The sequence below is a fragment of the Taurulus bubalis genome (assembly GCF_910589615.1).
Source record: "Taurulus bubalis genome assembly, chromosome: 9".
Classification (NCBI taxonomy): Eukaryota; Metazoa; Chordata; class Actinopteri; order Perciformes; family Cottidae; genus Taurulus; species Taurulus bubalis.
In genome coordinates, this window is record NC_136597.1 from 3,273,841 (window position 1) to 3,290,919 (window position 17,079).

At 43.1% G+C, this 17,079-nt stretch overlaps 1 protein-coding gene across 1 annotated transcript; it reads left to right on the forward strand.

Moving 5' to 3' along the window:
- Positions 1–8,513: 8,513 nt before the first annotated feature.
- LOC306740957 (G1/S-specific cyclin-D1-like) lies at positions 8,514–13,162 on the forward strand (the record flags this gene model as incomplete). The annotated part of the gene is made up of 5 exons (XM_079223204.1): positions 8,514–8,717; positions 10,210–10,425; positions 11,470–11,629; positions 12,369–12,517; positions 12,996–13,162. The coding sequence occupies 5 exons, from the start codon at positions 8,514–8,516 to the stop codon at positions 13,155–13,157; spliced, it is 891 nt and encodes a 296-aa protein (XP_079079330.1). The 3' UTR covers positions 13,158–13,162.
- Positions 13,163–17,079: the final 3,917 nt, after the last annotated feature.

A 17,079-nucleotide genomic window follows, 5' to 3' on the forward strand; every position in this document is an offset into this window, starting at 1 on the left:
GAGAGAGTGAAGTAAATGTTAAGTTCCAAAATTCTGGATGACCAAAATAATTCCCTAATTTCGTTCCACGGGAAAGTAACAAAAGCACGACTTACACTGACAAAATGTGTGAAGTTAGAATAAATTACTGTAAAAGTCTTGTTACAAGGCGCTACTACCTTAGGTCAGTGTCCCTGTTAGCTCCCTGCTGTAGCCAGCTAGCGCTCCTGCTAGCGCTCAGCTAGCTCTCCGCTAGCTCCCCGACAACCACCGAAGGTAGCGGGACCAGCCCCGGCTCGACACCCGACGCGGGCAGAGGGGACGTGGCCGGTAGCAGCGGGGAGCTAGCTTGCGCTGCTGCTAGCTTGCTACAGCGGGGACACCCATCGGAGGTAGTAGCGGCTTGTAACCAGACTTTTACGGTATACTGAATAGAGGCCAACTCTCAGGCATCAATACTGTAGCACGGTCTGGCAGCAAACAGCAAATTGGGAACAAACTAAAAAAGAATAGAAAAGAAAGACAAAAGTAGGAAATAGCTGGACTCAAAGGGAAAAAACAGAAACCTAGAAAGTGTCCCCCTCCTTCAAAAAACGGGGAAATAATGGAAATAAACTTGTGCATGCCTCTCACAGACATGCAATTATAGACAGATTGTGAAGAATGGATCCGAGAGGACGTTGCGTAACATCAGGTGTCGCCAAACAGGTAGGACCTGAGCCGTACAACCTTCCCTCCACCGTGCAGGCCGAGGACACACCATTCACACAGCAGGAGGAAAGAACAAACACAGAGAGGGAGGAGAGCGAGAGTGCTGCAAATTGATACGTGTTTAAGTTCAGGTGGTTCATTGTCATACGCACCACGCAAAATACACACATAGTCTTTGTTCATGAGCGCAGCTGGTTCCATCAAGGGGATATTAAGGTCAAAAGGAGTACATTCTTACAGCTGTTTGTCTTTTTAAAATAACACCCTTTTTTTTGCTTGTGTCAATTTCCACTCGGGCATGTGCTGTCTTTTCAAATGGCAGAAACTAGAGTAAATGGTTAGGGGAAACATTTTGGTTTGGGTTGAAAACACGTGTGTTTGTTATGTAGTTAACTACGTTATCCTTGAGCTCCTTGCGTCCACAGCGTAAGTTAATAAGTGCACCACGTGACTTAAAATAAGTCAACGTTGATTTATGGTTTCACATGGGACACAAGCACTGGTCTCCTGGTTCAAAGTCCCGTGTTTTTTTAGCCATCACAGACTTCATGTTCTTACCGCATCACCAGGCTTTCTCTTTCTCTGCTGACCACACGGCCGTATTTGCGACTTAAGAGTGAGAATGTGCTGCACTGGGACTTCACCAACAACCCTAGGACCTCTCGGACAAGAATCACAGAGCTGATGTACGTCAGTGTGGTGTGTACATTTACACAAATAGAGCGACAGCGAGTTTGTTAGTTACCGAAACAAGAGAAGCTAGTGGATGAATTCACCAGTCATCAACCGATCGTAAAATAATACCTTGCACAATCAGTTTGGGTTTTGACTGCCTCCCATGCCGAAGTCAGATGGGTTAGGGTTAGGGTTAGCCCGAACCCTAACCCCGGGGGATGGGGGGGTTGTTAGGAGGTTATGGCAGGGGAGAAAGAGGGGGAAGTGATGGGTCATGGGAAGGAGGGGGGGGAGCAGAAAGAGGAAGGAGAGGAGTAAAGAGAGAGCAGTGGAGGGCTGGTAGAAGGGGGTTTCCAGCCATGCATCAGTCTCTGCTCCTAGATTCATGGCTGTCAAGGATTAGACTGAGAGAGACAAAAGGTCAGAGGTCCCCCCCCCACCCCCCCTGTCCTGACCCACCATTTGCCACTGGGTTGAACCGCAGCTTGGGAGGAGAGGCTCCTTCACAAACTTTATCAGAAAATATCAAAACCCAGGGGGAACACAGTATAATAGACACTGACAAAAGAAAAACTGCAGGCTTCGTATTTGCTGAAAATGTTTCACCCAACATATGATCTTCACATTAGACTCCCTGAGATATCTCCTGAAATGAGCATATCCAGCTAGCCCTGTTTCGTAATACCCTTTCCCTTTGAGAATTCGATTGGCCGTAACAAAACTAAGTTCTCCATCTATGTCGACGGTATTCTGTAGATTATTGCAAGACAAAGGGGCGCCGTCATGAAAAATATAAAACATAAATTCCTCCCTTTTGGTGTCCGATTCTTCCTCAAAGAGCTTTATGGAGCAGATAGAGTTTAAGTGACATTCCAACCCCGACGAGTACAATCTTGTGAGAAATGTCTGTTTTAACAATAATTACCCTTTACAAAATGTCAACGGTCACAAATAAATGCTACTTAGTGTAACATTGAGTGCATGAAATCAATTGTCATATTTGGTCCCTTAAAAATCTGTCTTCCACAGATCAACTTGGTGCGAAACTGCAGCACTTTCTTATGTACAATGTTTTTTTTGTATTTAGTCTATGAGGAGCAACAAGGTGAGGAAAGAAGGAATCTAACAGGAATGTGAGTGGTTGAAGTTTCTTCTGATGGCGGTTCACACTGCGACAGTAGGCTAAACTGGGGATTTGTTTCCAACCATGATCATCTGACTGCATGTGGCCTGTCAGACATGTTCCAAGATGTCTGTTAAGGCATTATCTGGCTTTAAGACCTGCAGCAGAAATATTGCTAAATCAATACCTTCCGGACCGTGTCAGACAAATTGAACATTAATTAATATCCTGAAGCTGAATTTATGGCTCAGCTGTCGTACTGGATCACAATAGATGATATAGATGTGTACCTTATAAAGCAGCCACTGAAAAAAGAGCGAAACAGGAAACACATGTAGTGTTGATTTTCCTAGAACATAGGCTAATCAGTGAAACTGATCACAGTATACTTGTAGACCACACTGACTGCAGATCAGGAGTAAGTACAGACCCCGGTCTCCTGGTATCCAAACCCTCCTTCTCTATGTCTTTTGGGTGGGTAGAGACAGAGTGAGAGGCACCCACTGAGGGGTGTATTGTCTTGGGGTTTCCCTCTTGTTAGCACCCTTGGCCTCTCAGCGTGCTGTGTCACACACACACACACACACACACACACACACACACACACACACACACACACATACACACACACACTCGCACACACACCGCCGTCCACTCCACCCCCTCCCTGCCCTGTCTTTTCGGATCACTTAACAGGACAATTACTCTATCCATCTTTTCATTGGGGTCCATTGTGTTTGTACCCTCGGTTTAGAAAGCTTTTATGGGGAAACCATCTCTTTCTCTTCTTTCAACTCTTTCTTCTTGGCTACATTCACATTGTACCATTTATAACAGTGATGCTACCGCTTTAGGTTCAGGGTCAGCAGCAGACTTGTCAGGATTTAGAAGTGTGTTAAAGGCAGGCTTTAATGATTTGAAATTGTACTGTTTTTTTCTGCCAGGCCCTCCTCCCATTATATGAGAGAAAAGAGTAATATAATAATATTGTGTACCCTATCTTCCATTTATTGATGGGGCCTAGCTTAAAAACGGCGCAAAAACTGAAACTGAAAAGGACTACGGGAGAAATATTTGAGAAGGGTATACCTCCAACCTCTCCGGGTAACGAGTATATAGTGATACTCATTACCTTTAATAATGACTGGCTTGAAATACACAACAACATAACTTTGTATCCTCATAAATAGGTAATATATTATGGGTTTCCCACAGCATTACCCTAATAGCTAATAAATGACGAGAGTTAATGTCAGTAACTACCTCCGTAAATTCATTAGGGCAAGTTGGAAAAAAAGAAGAAAAACTAAGAAAGACTATTCAGGTGTTTTGGGGATAACCCACAATATCATGTTGAGAGAGAATAGGTTTTCTTTTCAGTGTGATCTGCATAGCTTAATCTCAAAGACATAACGCCATGCAGTTTTTGTGTGATCGTGTGAACACAATGATTGGTGGTGGAACCGGCTGTCACGCAAGGGGCACCAGCTAAAGTCTTGCAGAGGCTACCAAACGGGTCAAGAGTGACTCTGCATAAACATCACATTAAATAGGTCTGCGGCGCCATGGATTTAGACTCTTGAGGCTGTTTCTCCTCATATTGAAAAGGAATCTGGGGCAAGTCCAACTACCTTTGTTTTACACTTCTAGATTAAGAAAAAGTGTATGTGTAGTAGGTGATGCAAGGTTTTACAATACGCATTTTTGTTTCATACCAATAAGAATACAGCGCTCACACTGCCTATTTCAAATGAATTCAGAAAACACTGGTGAAAGCCCCCTTTTTTCAACATGAATGTGCTATCAATTGTTCCCTAACATGTTGCAGTAAATTCTTTGGTTTTAAACCCCCCGTGGAAACACAGCGCAGCACCCGCCCCTCTCCCATACCACCAGGGCTGGTGTGGGGGGATGAAGGGGAGATTCTTTGACAAGAAGCCCTGCTCCGTTCTCTGTGCTGGTGTCCAGACTTAATAGCCGTGATACCAGGCCATTTATGGACTTAAAAGGCGTTGATGCACTTGAGGAGCCACTGGGAGCGTCGTCCTTCCCTTGATACACACACACATATTACAGGGGGTGTGGGACGCTGTCTGTTGTGTAGCACTTCTACCTCATTTTCGGCTAATGCTACGCTCAGATCTGATCTCATGTGCTTGGCCATTTTAAACAGAATATTTGTGTCGATGCAGTACGTTGCAATTGCTAGTTGCACAAAAGGTCCTCCAAAATGACGAAATACATCCTTTGTTACTGCCTTCAACGCTATGGTTAAGGTTTGATCATGACAAAACACATGACTCGGTTAGGGAAAGAGTATGGTCATGATTAAAGAAGCCCAAACTGACACTTGGTAGGAAACTGAAATCGAACTGAAAAGGCCAATGTTTTGTTGACTCAACGTCCTCCTTCTACCAACTCTATAAGGACGTCACTTCCTCCTACAACTACAACTAGATCAACAATATTTGTAATTTTGAAGCACTTGCTGAAGTGACTGATCCTATCACTTTTAGGAGGACTATCTCCTTTTGCCTCATGTTCCAGTATTCCATTATTTTCCTTGCGGAAATCTGTTAATCTGTTTTGATGCTCATGAGACTTGTATCTTCCCAGCAATAGCAATGAAATGTTAGTCTTTACACCAGTCACTTGTTTAATTTGACCAGAATGAATAACTGTCAATGTATTTCTCAATGTATGTATTATATACATAGACAGTTGACAAGAAGTGATCATAGTCACCGTGGTGACGTATTTGGTTTGTGGACTAATATTTTGAAGTCTCGAGTTCGGCATTTTTGCAGTCCATCTTGGTTTTTTGGGCAGTCGCCATCTTGTTTTTTTGGAACCAGAAGTGACAGGAGAGGGTGGAGCTTAGTGCAACCAAACGCCAAATGCTGATAAAGGCACTCAACTCCCAGATGGTGTTGTCCAGACTGGACAACACCATGGTAGCAACCTGTCAATCACCTTGTAGCCCCGCCCTAAAGCGTCCCCTGCTTCATGGTCTGTTTGACTCTAAATGACCATAGTTACTAAATGAACATCATGCTGTATTGAAGAAGACTTGAAACTAGAGATTGAGACATAAACTCATGTTTACAATGTTTACTGAGAGAATAAATCAAGAGAGAAGTAGAGTTATTTTCTCATAGGCTTCTATACAACCAGACTTCTTATTGCAACCAGAAGTAAGTTTTGCAAGTTTAAGGCACTTCTGCATTGTCTTCACTTTTTCCAGAACTGGAGATTGCTGCATGATTATATCCAGATTTCCAGACACCACTTATGGCTGGTCACCTTGCTGGATAGACTTTCAGTGTTCAGTTAAGTAACTTGTCTGCATTTGCATGTACAAATTATGTAAATTTGATGACGATGCTCATTTGCAAAAAAAAAGAAGACATGTTAGTCAACAACTTCAATTTAAAAGACCCAGCATCAGTGGCCTACTATTTCCGCTCATTACTCTCCCTCTCTGCCTCTGTGAAGTCATTCTGTCAGGACCATTTCTTTTCATTTATCTCCAGTGAAGGATGGTAAGGTTAGATTCCTCAGCATGGAGACCTCTGTGTGCTCTCTATAGCTGCCACCACATTCATCTTCAGCACTACTACCGGGTTCACACACTCAGCCGCCCCGACTCTTTCGTTCCACACCTGTTCTGATCTTCGTTTGCATCTTTGTCAAGCTGTAAATGCATGTTTATTTGGACGAAAGGTGGAGGCAATACAGAACATTTAGACATTTTGGATCAAAGGCCCAGATAAGCATTTCGCGCTGAAAATGCAACCATTATCTTATAAAAATCTTGTCAGCAAGCGATAGAAACTAGAACCTGGGTGCTTATTGCCTAAAGAGAACACTAATGGCACCATTGTAATACCTTCACCCTGTTCTGACGCTCCTCAGGCCACAGACCCGTCCTGCAACGTTAGTGGACGACGTAGCAGAAGGCTAGCGAAGCTGATCACCACGGATCAGTCTCCATTGTAGGAGGGATCAATCACGACGGTTCTATAGAATCTATTGGCCGCTATTGTGTGCGGTGTCCAGAGTATGACCCTGGACCCGGCCACCCTGAGGAACTGAGGTTAAAGGTCACACACACACAGACAGGGAGAGACATGGCTGCGTAGAACTCTGTCTCCGTCTCTCCCTCAAGACTAGCTCAATTGGTTGGTGGTCTCCAGACCGTAGATACTGTATCTGAGTCTCACAGACTTCTTCGTCTATGAGTTTCCTATCCTTTTCTACCCGTGTTAGGCACTTGGGTTGCTGGAGCATATCCCAGCATGCACTGTGTGAGAGGAATTGCCAATCCAACACGCGCAGACAGGCAATATGACCGGCTTCTTTTTCATGGAGACTCCCAAGAGACCGTGGCTCCTCACACTACCGGCTCCAGTTTAGATTGGCACCACAAACTTGTAGTTTTTGTGCATTCGTGCATTTGTTTGGGACTATTTTCAGTCTTTGGACTGTGGGAGGTAACCAGACACACAGGGAAAAGAAGAACATGCAAACACACTGAAAGAGCTGGCTAGGAGCTTCTCAGCAGAATGTAGTCAAATATATTGCATTAAATGATATATTTCATTATTTTATCAGTGCTTTGTGACACTAGCCAATTTCACAGAGGGAGGAGTTCCTCAAGAGAGCATTCATTGCCTTATTAATATTATTAGCTCACTTGCCAACATTAGCAGACAATGCAATGATGATATATATATTTACATATATATACACATGACTCAATTTCTTTGACTTGGTCTTACTGCCCGTCTCACCTCAATGTTTAGGGGATTCAAACATTTAGAAACTAATTGAAACCAAAAAAAGCAAACAGTAATCAACCTTGTATGTTTCTTTTGTGTAAGATGTTTTTAATGCCTTAACCCTAACCCTGGGTGTGAGTTATATTTCATAATATAGCTAAAAATAACCAAGCTTTATTCATCAGAGTATCAGTCCAATATTCCATTCAGGGAGTTCTCCAATAATGAAAAGTCTGCTTTCTCCCTCTAAACTGTGTAATATCCTCCCTCTAGATCTCAGAAGGTTGTTAGAGCTTTCATTTTCATTTTTTGGGGCCTCTCTCTCTCTCTCTCTCTCTCTCTCTCTCTCTCTCTCTCTCTCTCTCTCTCTCTCTCTCTCTTTCTTTCTCTGTGTGTGTGTGTGTGTGTGTGTGTGTGTGTGTCTCAGAATAAAGCCAGCCAGTCTTAACTCTGAAGCAGATGTAAATGACTTCCTACTTTAAATTAAAAGTAAAACATTTGCTAGTTTAACAATAATAATAAAAAGCAAATGCCAGACTAACTCTTGACTAACCTACTTCATCTCATATCCATGTCTTATTCATCCACATGTTCCACACATATAGTATGATACTACTGTTCTTCGTCCACGTAGATCTAATCATCGACAGTCACCAGTATGATCCTTACGAAATAGCCCAAACTTTTCGATGGCATTTCTCACAATAAAGATAAGAGGGAAAGATGTGTTTTTGTAGACTAATGTGGTGGGTTAATCCACGACTGACGTTATCCTCAACGATTGGTGAAAAAAAATAAAAATGTTGTGTGTTTTTATTTTGACACTCTCGACCGGATGTGTCGTCACGTTATGCTAATCGCCTCGACGCGGTCCAGAAGAGCCGCGGCGCAGCAGGTAAACTCGTTCCACATGGCCGGTGGAAGAGAGCTGCAGCAGCTTCATCTCGTGCAACAAAAGAAAGTAACTCAAAGCCCGACGGGAAAGGAATAAACTGAGACGACGGAGACAAATGAGGACTCGTTTTATTGACGACATTCGGCTTAAATAGCTAGTCCAACCTGTAGCTAAAGTTAGTGTTACTCTCCCACGAGTTAAAAAGACAGTTGTAAGACGACTGTGTCTGCAGAATGTGGAGCGGTGAACAATAAGTTGTTCGCTAAGTATAAGCTGGTTGTAAGGTTCGTCCCCACAGGGACACAAAGGAAACTAGAAGACCGAGCCAGAGTGCTGCAGGGCCGGATACATGGATCCCCGGTTGCTGTGCTGCGAGGGAGACAGGCCCGTCATCCGGAGGGCCTACCGGGACGCCAACCTGCTGAACGACCGGGTCCTGCACGCGCTGCTGCGGGCAGAGGACAAGTACCTCCCCGCTGCCAACTACTTCAAATGCGTGCAGAGAGAAATAGCTGCGTACATGAGGAGGATAGTAGCTACCTGGATGTTGGAGGTGAGTTCACGCCGATATAACGTGACGTGTTGCGAGACCCGCGGCCACAAAACAGGGGGTTTAGAAAGTTCCTCTGTTTTTAACTGCAAAGTTACGCGTTACTTGACCCAGGAAGATCTGCGTGTGAGTCATTAAGGGACCGTGGTAACTTCGGCATTCAAGCTGCAATGTAACTCTCCTCAAGTTAAGGAGTGCGCTCAGACTGCTCTCTAGCACCACGGAGGAGTCTGTGGAAGGGAAGAGGACGAAAAGGTGTTTATGCACCTTTTTTTGGGTTGTCCAAAGTAACCGAAATGTATGTTGAATTTAAGTTCAAACTTAGTCCGGAATAATCCGAAGTGCCTCGACAAGTTACGTAATGTTCCGTGTCGTTTCTAAATGTAGCGTCTGAATGCGGTAGTCAGCTGGAGTAACGTAACGTGACGTCACGTAACGCGTTACATGGGATCACCAGGAGCATGGCGCTGGTCCGTAATGGAGATAAGAAGTACGCGTACCTGTTAGGAAGGCAACATACAGACTATTTTTAAATGGTCATTGAGTTTCTTTTAAGTATTAATGTCGTCAACAAACGCGTTATTTTACTTTTACGTTATGAAATAACCGTGTCCACGCGCTCACGTGCCACATACATGTATATGTGAGGGGAAAACATCCGCGCATAATGCAAACACAACTTATGGTTGCATGACAATATTAAAACACTTTTTTTAATGTCTCGTTTTGGCCGTGCATGCAGACCACGCGACGCCTTTGTGTTGGGTGGGGGGGGGGGCTTTAAAGTTGTTAACCTCCGTAAGGCTCTGTCTTCTCCATTAAACTCAAGTTAACATTTACTTCAACTGTATATCAAATTAATGGGACATCTACCGTTTATTTTAATTTGAACATGAAGCCGTTCAGCCAAGATGTTAGTGATGCAATGACGAAACCGTACCACTAATCTGAGGAGCCCGGATTCTAGTGCATTCCTGACCCACTCTTTTGTAATGTTGCTACACCACTGAAGAGCATGTCAACCTTTTTTAGGTTATTGGATTCATCTACAAGAAATGCATCTGAATTCAAATGTTGTTGCCTTACCTTTTTTAGTTAATGGCACGAAACTAACATTGAAACATTGTAGTGTAGCTGCAACCAGTGATTTTGAGTTCCCATGCTTTATGACCTGCCTAAAACATTTTATTTTACGAAATTGTAGTTGGCTGTAAAGTTGACAAAGTTATTGTTTGCAGTATAGCCCAGAAATGAACTGCTTTAAAACAGTATTCCATAAATCTTTAACCAGGTTCCCACTGACTTGTGACCTTATTTGCCTGCACCATGTGCAGTAAAACGATAACAATATATAATTTATTTAAAAAAATATTATGATATTTTGCCTTCTCTCAATTCAGATGCCTGAACTCTTGGTATATGAAGATAATTTCTGGCTCAAACTAATATGAATTGTAATGCCATTGATAACTTATTAGTATTTGCTTGTGTGCAGGTGTGCGAGGAGCAGAAGTGCGAGGAGGAGGTCTTCCCCCTGGCCATGAACTACATGGACCGCTTCCTGTCCGTGGAGCCCACCAAAAAGAGCCACCTGCAGATCCTGGGAGCCGCCTGCATGTTCCTGGCGTCCAAGCTGAAGGAGACGATCCCTCTCACCGCGGAGAAGCTCTGCATCTACACGGACAACTCCGTCACACCCGCCCAGCTGCTGGTAGGTCGTCTACGCGGGGATGCAACCCTTCCAAGCTCATAAGTAGGAGAGTCCTTTTGTTCCGATCGAGGTGTCGCTGGTTAGTGGCCATATTGGTTATGGATTTGCTGGCCCCTAGAGGAGGACGTCTAATTTTTTTTATTTTTTTTTTATTTACCAATAGACGAGGCTGCAACTCAAGGCCCAGACGCGCTGAACGCGACTGGTGCGTGTGTTTTAAAAAACACTCTGACCGTGTTCCATATTTTTGTGCTTGAAATGAGTAAACCAAAACTGTTTTATTTTTATTTTCCTGCAGCTGCAGTATCTGTTTGGTGAGAGCTTAAGGGAATCAAAAGCTAATGATTTGACCCCATTTTATTGAAGATAAATAATGAATAAATACTACTACTGTTGGTGAAATAAACGTCAGCTGCCTGCTTAACGTAAACTCTGTTCATCACTTGATGTTGGTCTGCAGGAAGGTGTCAGCCAGAGATAGTTTGAGGCCAGAGAAGTGTATCTCTGTAAAACAGTGTTTGTAACAGAGTGATGCGTCTCCCATCTAGCGGATCTTTTGATGGGAATGTCACGTCCTCTAGTTAAACTTTTATCTATAACATGTCAATAATTTACTCTCATCCACTTTGTAGTTTTGAACCAGGGCCTTTATATTATTTAGGCCAAGTTAAAAGATATGGGGTATCTCTAATGTACAAAAATACTGCGGGTCTGTGATGTTTGTAACTCAAATCGGATGCCTTCAGGGCACCCCAGGAGCATCCATTGAGGTGTTATTTTCCGGGTTTAGTGCGTTGGGGACAATAATTATCTTGGAAAAAATAAACTGCGTTGTCATGAAGTTCACTGGACATCGCTGGTCCCCGGAGGAGGCTTCCTAATGGGTTTTGATGACCCACTGACCTTTCCTTCAGTGCCACCTTAAAGCCCAAAATCCCAATAAGTAGACAAAAAAAAACTCCATCTTAATCCCTGCATCTGTCTGTTGGATCACACTTGAACCTGTCCTTATGTCTCTCTCTCTCTCCCTGTCTGTCCACGCAGCAAATGGAGCTGCTGGTTTTGAACAAGCTGAAGTGGGACCTGGCCTCGGTGACGCCCCTCGACTTCATCGACCACTTTCTGTCTCAGCTGCCTGTCAGGAGAGAGAACAGGCCCATACTCAGGAAGCACGCTCAGACCTTCGTGGCTCTGTGTGCCACAGGTAAGCACCAGACTACGTCACACACATAGAAGGTGGTGCAAGCTCCCATTAACTTAAGGTCATGCCTCTTAAGGCAGGGAGAGGTTGCTGAGATGGCAATTACACCTCTAATGTGCCTCTGTGGCTGCATAAAACAAACGCGTACAACAGTGGATTATTTATGAAAGCACAGTGTTTTCCCAAAAAAACTCCTGATATGACAGTTCCATGGCTCAGTTTAGGCCATTTGTTACTACAATTGTATCTCGATTTAATAGAATCTATTTAGTTGGACCGGTGTATTCTACTTTAAAATGCGACGATGGATGTTTATTGGTTTAAGCACCTACGCAACTTGCAAGATTTCGAGATTGGGAGCACTTAGCTCTCAACGTGTCAACGGCGGCTTCCAGCTAGCAATGCTATCAGTGTTAACAGTGCAAACTACGGAAAACATGCTGATAAAGCCAAAAGAGTTCACATGGGAGGGAACCGGAGGGTGGGCTCTGCGCTTCTACCGCTCCGCTTCTGTTGACGATCAAGCTCTTGTAGTTACTGGTTAGTGTTTTAGTATTACTTTAGTGAGGGGAACAGTAAAGGGAAGGTTTCATCACATCCACCTTAACACAGGGCTGTTTGAAGTCTGAATCCTCACCACATTAAACGTCTTTTGCCTCCTGATGCTGCTTTTTAACTCTCTTCATTGTTACTTTCTTTTCAAAGTGCACCACATTAACATTTCCGTTTCGATGCCCTGCAGATGTGAACTTCATTGCCAGCCCTCCGTCCATGGTGGCAGCAGGCAGCATGGTGGCAGCGATGGAGGGCCTGCAGACCAGAATGGCGGGCAATGCCGCGACGTCTCAGAAGCTGACGGAGCAGCTGGCGCAGACCATCCGGAGTGATCCGGTGGGTCCATGACACCATTAGTACACACACACACAGGGTTCTTACGGTCATGGAAAACCTGGAAAAGTCATGGAATTTTAAAATGGTTATTTCCAGGCCTGGAAAAGTCCGTGAAAAAAAATAAGTCATGTAAATGTGTTATATTCATGTGTTCATGTCGTTCATTTACGCTGAGTTTGAAATGATTAATATGCTTTTAAAAGAAAAGACGCTCAAAATATAAGCAGGCATACATACAGGCATCTATATAAATGTTTATTCTTTTAATCAAACTGTCATTTAAGGTTTACTGTATGCTTTGTATTCTCATTGTTAGTTTAAATACTACATTTACTCACTTTTTACTGTTTACACCCAGATTTCACTAAATGTTTGGTCATGGAAATCCATTGGTCACTGTATGAACCCTGCACATGGATATATACATAATCTCTGATTTACAAGCTAACCCTCTCTCTCTCTCTCTCTCTCTCTTCAGGACTGTCTCAGGGCGTGTCAGGAGCAAATCGAATCACTGCTGGAAACCAGTCTGCGACAGGCACAGCAACCGCAACACTCGGTTACCATGGAAACTAAGAACATCAGCGAGGGCCAGGACCTCTCAACTACACCCACAGATGTCCGGGACATCAACATCTGATTGAGTGCCGCAGGTCGAACGAACGGAAGCGGACCGTCGCCTTACAAACACACGATGTGCTGCTGGACCCAGCGGCCTATCAGGAACTCCTCATACGACGTCCAGAGGGAACTGTGGCGGGGGAGCAGACGTAAATGCGGACGCCATCACGCGTCCAGGACATGATCACCTTTAAGACTGGCGTTCAGCCGACACCGAAAGATGAATACTGTGTGTTCAGTGTGGCGGCTTACCCGTGGGTAACGGGTACCGACCTGCCAGACTAGAGGGCCGACTGAGCATCACACCACGGAGACTGAGACGTCTCGCTGCGTTTAGGCGTTTCTCGGCCCGTATTTATCAAAGAATTACATGTGGAAAATAGTAGGAAGGTAATTTGCAGATTTATGAAGCGACCCACTTCTACTGAAGTGTTGGAGCACACTTTAAGAGCATCAAATCAAATGGAAAAGAAATGTGGTGTAACCTCTTAAATGTGTGTTTGGACATAACTGTAAAGCAGCAGTTTAAAACTATTCTTTTATTGTATGTTTTCCTTCGTATGACATGTTATACCTCTGCTGCGGTCTGCAGTCATTTATTGTCTTATGCGTGCCCTTACCCTATCTTAAGAGATCGTTTTTTGATGAGCATTTTTAAGTCATAATCTGAAAGATAACTTGTATTTGTATGTTTTTCATTGATCTTTCACTTTTAGTAATTTGATAAAAAAAAATGAATGATGAATCATAAAAATGAATGGTGGGGGAGAGAAAACAGAAAAAACTGTGATAAAGGTTACAGTGTGAGCTGTAATGTTATGGACAAAACAAAAGACTGGTATCCACATAACCCCACCTGGCCCAGAGTGGAAGGTGTTTGTAAACGGCCAAACTGAAACACTGTTCAGATGTGATGCAATGTAGTGCACGCGTTGCACCACTAGAGGGAGGTCGGGGCTTTGGGATGCACAAGCCACCGAACCTCACCGGAGCAAACGGAGCAAGTTCTCTGACATGAAGAGGCTTTTTCACCCTGAGAAAAAGTTGCAAAACACAGTGCTATTCACTATCTTTATCTGTGTGTTTCTGGTTTAAAATGACTTGAAACCAATGTTTGTTTTTTTCCCCACACACTTTGTTCTCCAGGAAAAGGGAATAACCTGTCTGCATTTTGTAAAATGAGATACCAGGTGTTCTACTTGTATTTATTGTAATGTGTAACTTGGCTTTGTAGCTAAAAGTTGAGTTGTTCTGAAAGAAGGTCTGTTTATGGATTCAGCTGCTTTTTTTCAAACTTGAAGGTACACAAATTCTGCTTCTTGAATAGGGAAGCCTCAACAAATTGATGTTCCGATAATGGTATGATGAACGTTTGTAGTTTTTGCTTTGTTTATTTTGGGCATGGCCCTCATGACATAAGCTTGTATCAGGTTGAGCCTCATGTTGGTGCTTTTTGTGTGTGTGTCTTTGTACGGAGTGTAAAGATGAATTAAAGGAAAACTGATAACACTCTTCCAACCTGTTGGTGATGTTTCTATTGTTTCACACTGAGGTTACAAAAAGCTCAATTTATGTTTTCAGTTACTTATATACAATCATGTTTCATTCTGATTATCCTATTTAATTTCTGCCAATAGACCCCACTAAATGCTTAAGTGGACCTTTTTAAATTCCTATCTGGGTGTCTAATCGCTGAGCGAGCACACATGACCAAGCATGTGTGCTCGCTCAAAGTTGAACAGAAGCTGACCTACGAATTCAGCTGAGCCAGCAGAAGTTTGCGCCAAAAACGAGACGCAGGCTTGAATTTGTCTTTCATTCGGTCTTCAAGAGGGAATGAGACAGAGGATAATCATCTATGAACAACAGCCTCAATACAGGCCTGGATTAGTCTGCGATATCAGGCTATAAACATGATAATATATGCATGACATACAGCTGCACTCAATTATTCAACCCCCATTGCAAATTAGATTTATTGGCAACATTTACAAACTTTCAGTTTTCAATAAACTAAAACAAGGACAATTGGAATAGCTCAACACAACTAATGTTACAAGTGGTTTCTCCAAATTCACTTTTAATGACCACTGCAGTCTCAAAAGTATTCAACCCCGTTCAGCCGTTTAAGGTTTCAAAGGCCAGACTGATTGAAATGTCCGAATGGAGTGATAACCAAAAGTCCACTCAGTGTGAACATCAGGCAGAGTGTTGGTGTCACACAAACTCCTGAGCACAGCCTTGTGAAGGTCTAGTACTTGTCACCCTTTTGCTGTTATTTCCTAATGCAAACGTGATGCATAGCCAGACACCAGGTTATGACGGCGACTTTTTCTGAAACCAAGCCTGGGTGGACTTGGGGATCATTGTTTTGTTTGAATGTCCAATGATTGCCACCAAGTCTTTTCTGCAGGTCTTTGCAGTTACTCAAGTGTTTTTGGCCACAGGCCTCCTCAGGGATCTGGTGGCAGCCGTTGATAGCTTCCTCTTTCTGCCACTTCCATGTATTTGTAGCCAATGTTCCTTTAACTTTGAACTTGTGAACCATGCTTCCAATGTTATCTCTAGGAACATGCAGTGCCTTTGCTATCTTTTTGTATCCTTTCCCCTGTTTTGTGCAAGGCAATGATCTCTTCTCCTGACTTACCCATATTTGTAATATGCAACCAAATGTCACTGCCAGTCCAAGTATTTTGTATGTGTTCAATCTCAAACACACCTGTAACTAATGAGGCCCTTGTTTAGTTGCATGCTTGAGATAACACCTGATTTGCAAATGTGCGCTCCTATGAGGGATTCTATTGGGTTGAATACTGAGACTGCAGTGGTCATTAAAAGTGGCATTTTGTGTTGAATTAGGAGAAGACACTTGTAACATTAGTTGTGTTGAGCTAGATTGACCTTGTTTTAGTTGTTTATTGTATCGTGTATTGTATTATATCATTTTGAGTGCAACTGTATATCAGAGATCTGAGCTGCGGGTCCCTAGTGAACACCCTGGCATACAGACCTCAATTCTGTTAGTGACCATGATGACGTATTTTCGTGGGAGGCATGTAAGCGGAGGCTGAATAACTCTGAACACGGTGGCTAATGCTGGCTAGCAACTTTTGTTGGCTTGTTTTTTAACAATGGCTGAAGAGTTTCACTGAATGACCAGACATTTACTCACCTGATGTGTGAAGAAACCAGGCATGGTAGCAAAGAGAAACTCTGGGCGTATCCGTTTTTGGATGCCTAGAGCTGCCTACACTGCAAAGACGGACTTATCCAAAAGAGCTTTATAATAACGGCAAAGCGTTTCTGAGATGTAAAGAAAATGTTTCTATCGGCTTTTAGTCTTTTAATAACCGCAGCCAAAAGCTCCCGGTTAGCAGAAGGCTAAACTATTAGCAACTTTTCCCTCCATCTCTCAAATAATATCATAATATCAATAGATATATAATATCATAGAAAAACAACAATAACCGTAGCAATCATACTACGCAGTGTGATCTTGTCCCATCGAAAAGCCACAATAAAGAATGTTGGGCTTTTGATTTGTGTCTTTGTTCAGAATCTGATAGCGAGGCCCTGTTTTAGCTCCTGACGCTACAAACCTTGAACAAACAGGGACTTTGCTCCGTATTTCCAGAAAGAAGGCGGCAGTAAGTCAAAGTAGTGTAACATATGAATGGAATGATGCTGTAGTTATCTGGGAAATAAGTCAAACGGCATGCAACTGTCGTCAAGAAATATGATTCATTAATCAAAAATAGTGATTATAAACCACGCAGACACGCAGAGTAAGGGTGGAATTGTTTATTTTTTGTCATGTAACATATTAACTGGTTGTTTCAGTGATGTCAATGGTTGCAATAGTCAAAACATAATCGCAGAATTGGTAATATATTAGTCACATCAAAACACACATTGACAATGACTTGAATGAACTCTTAACT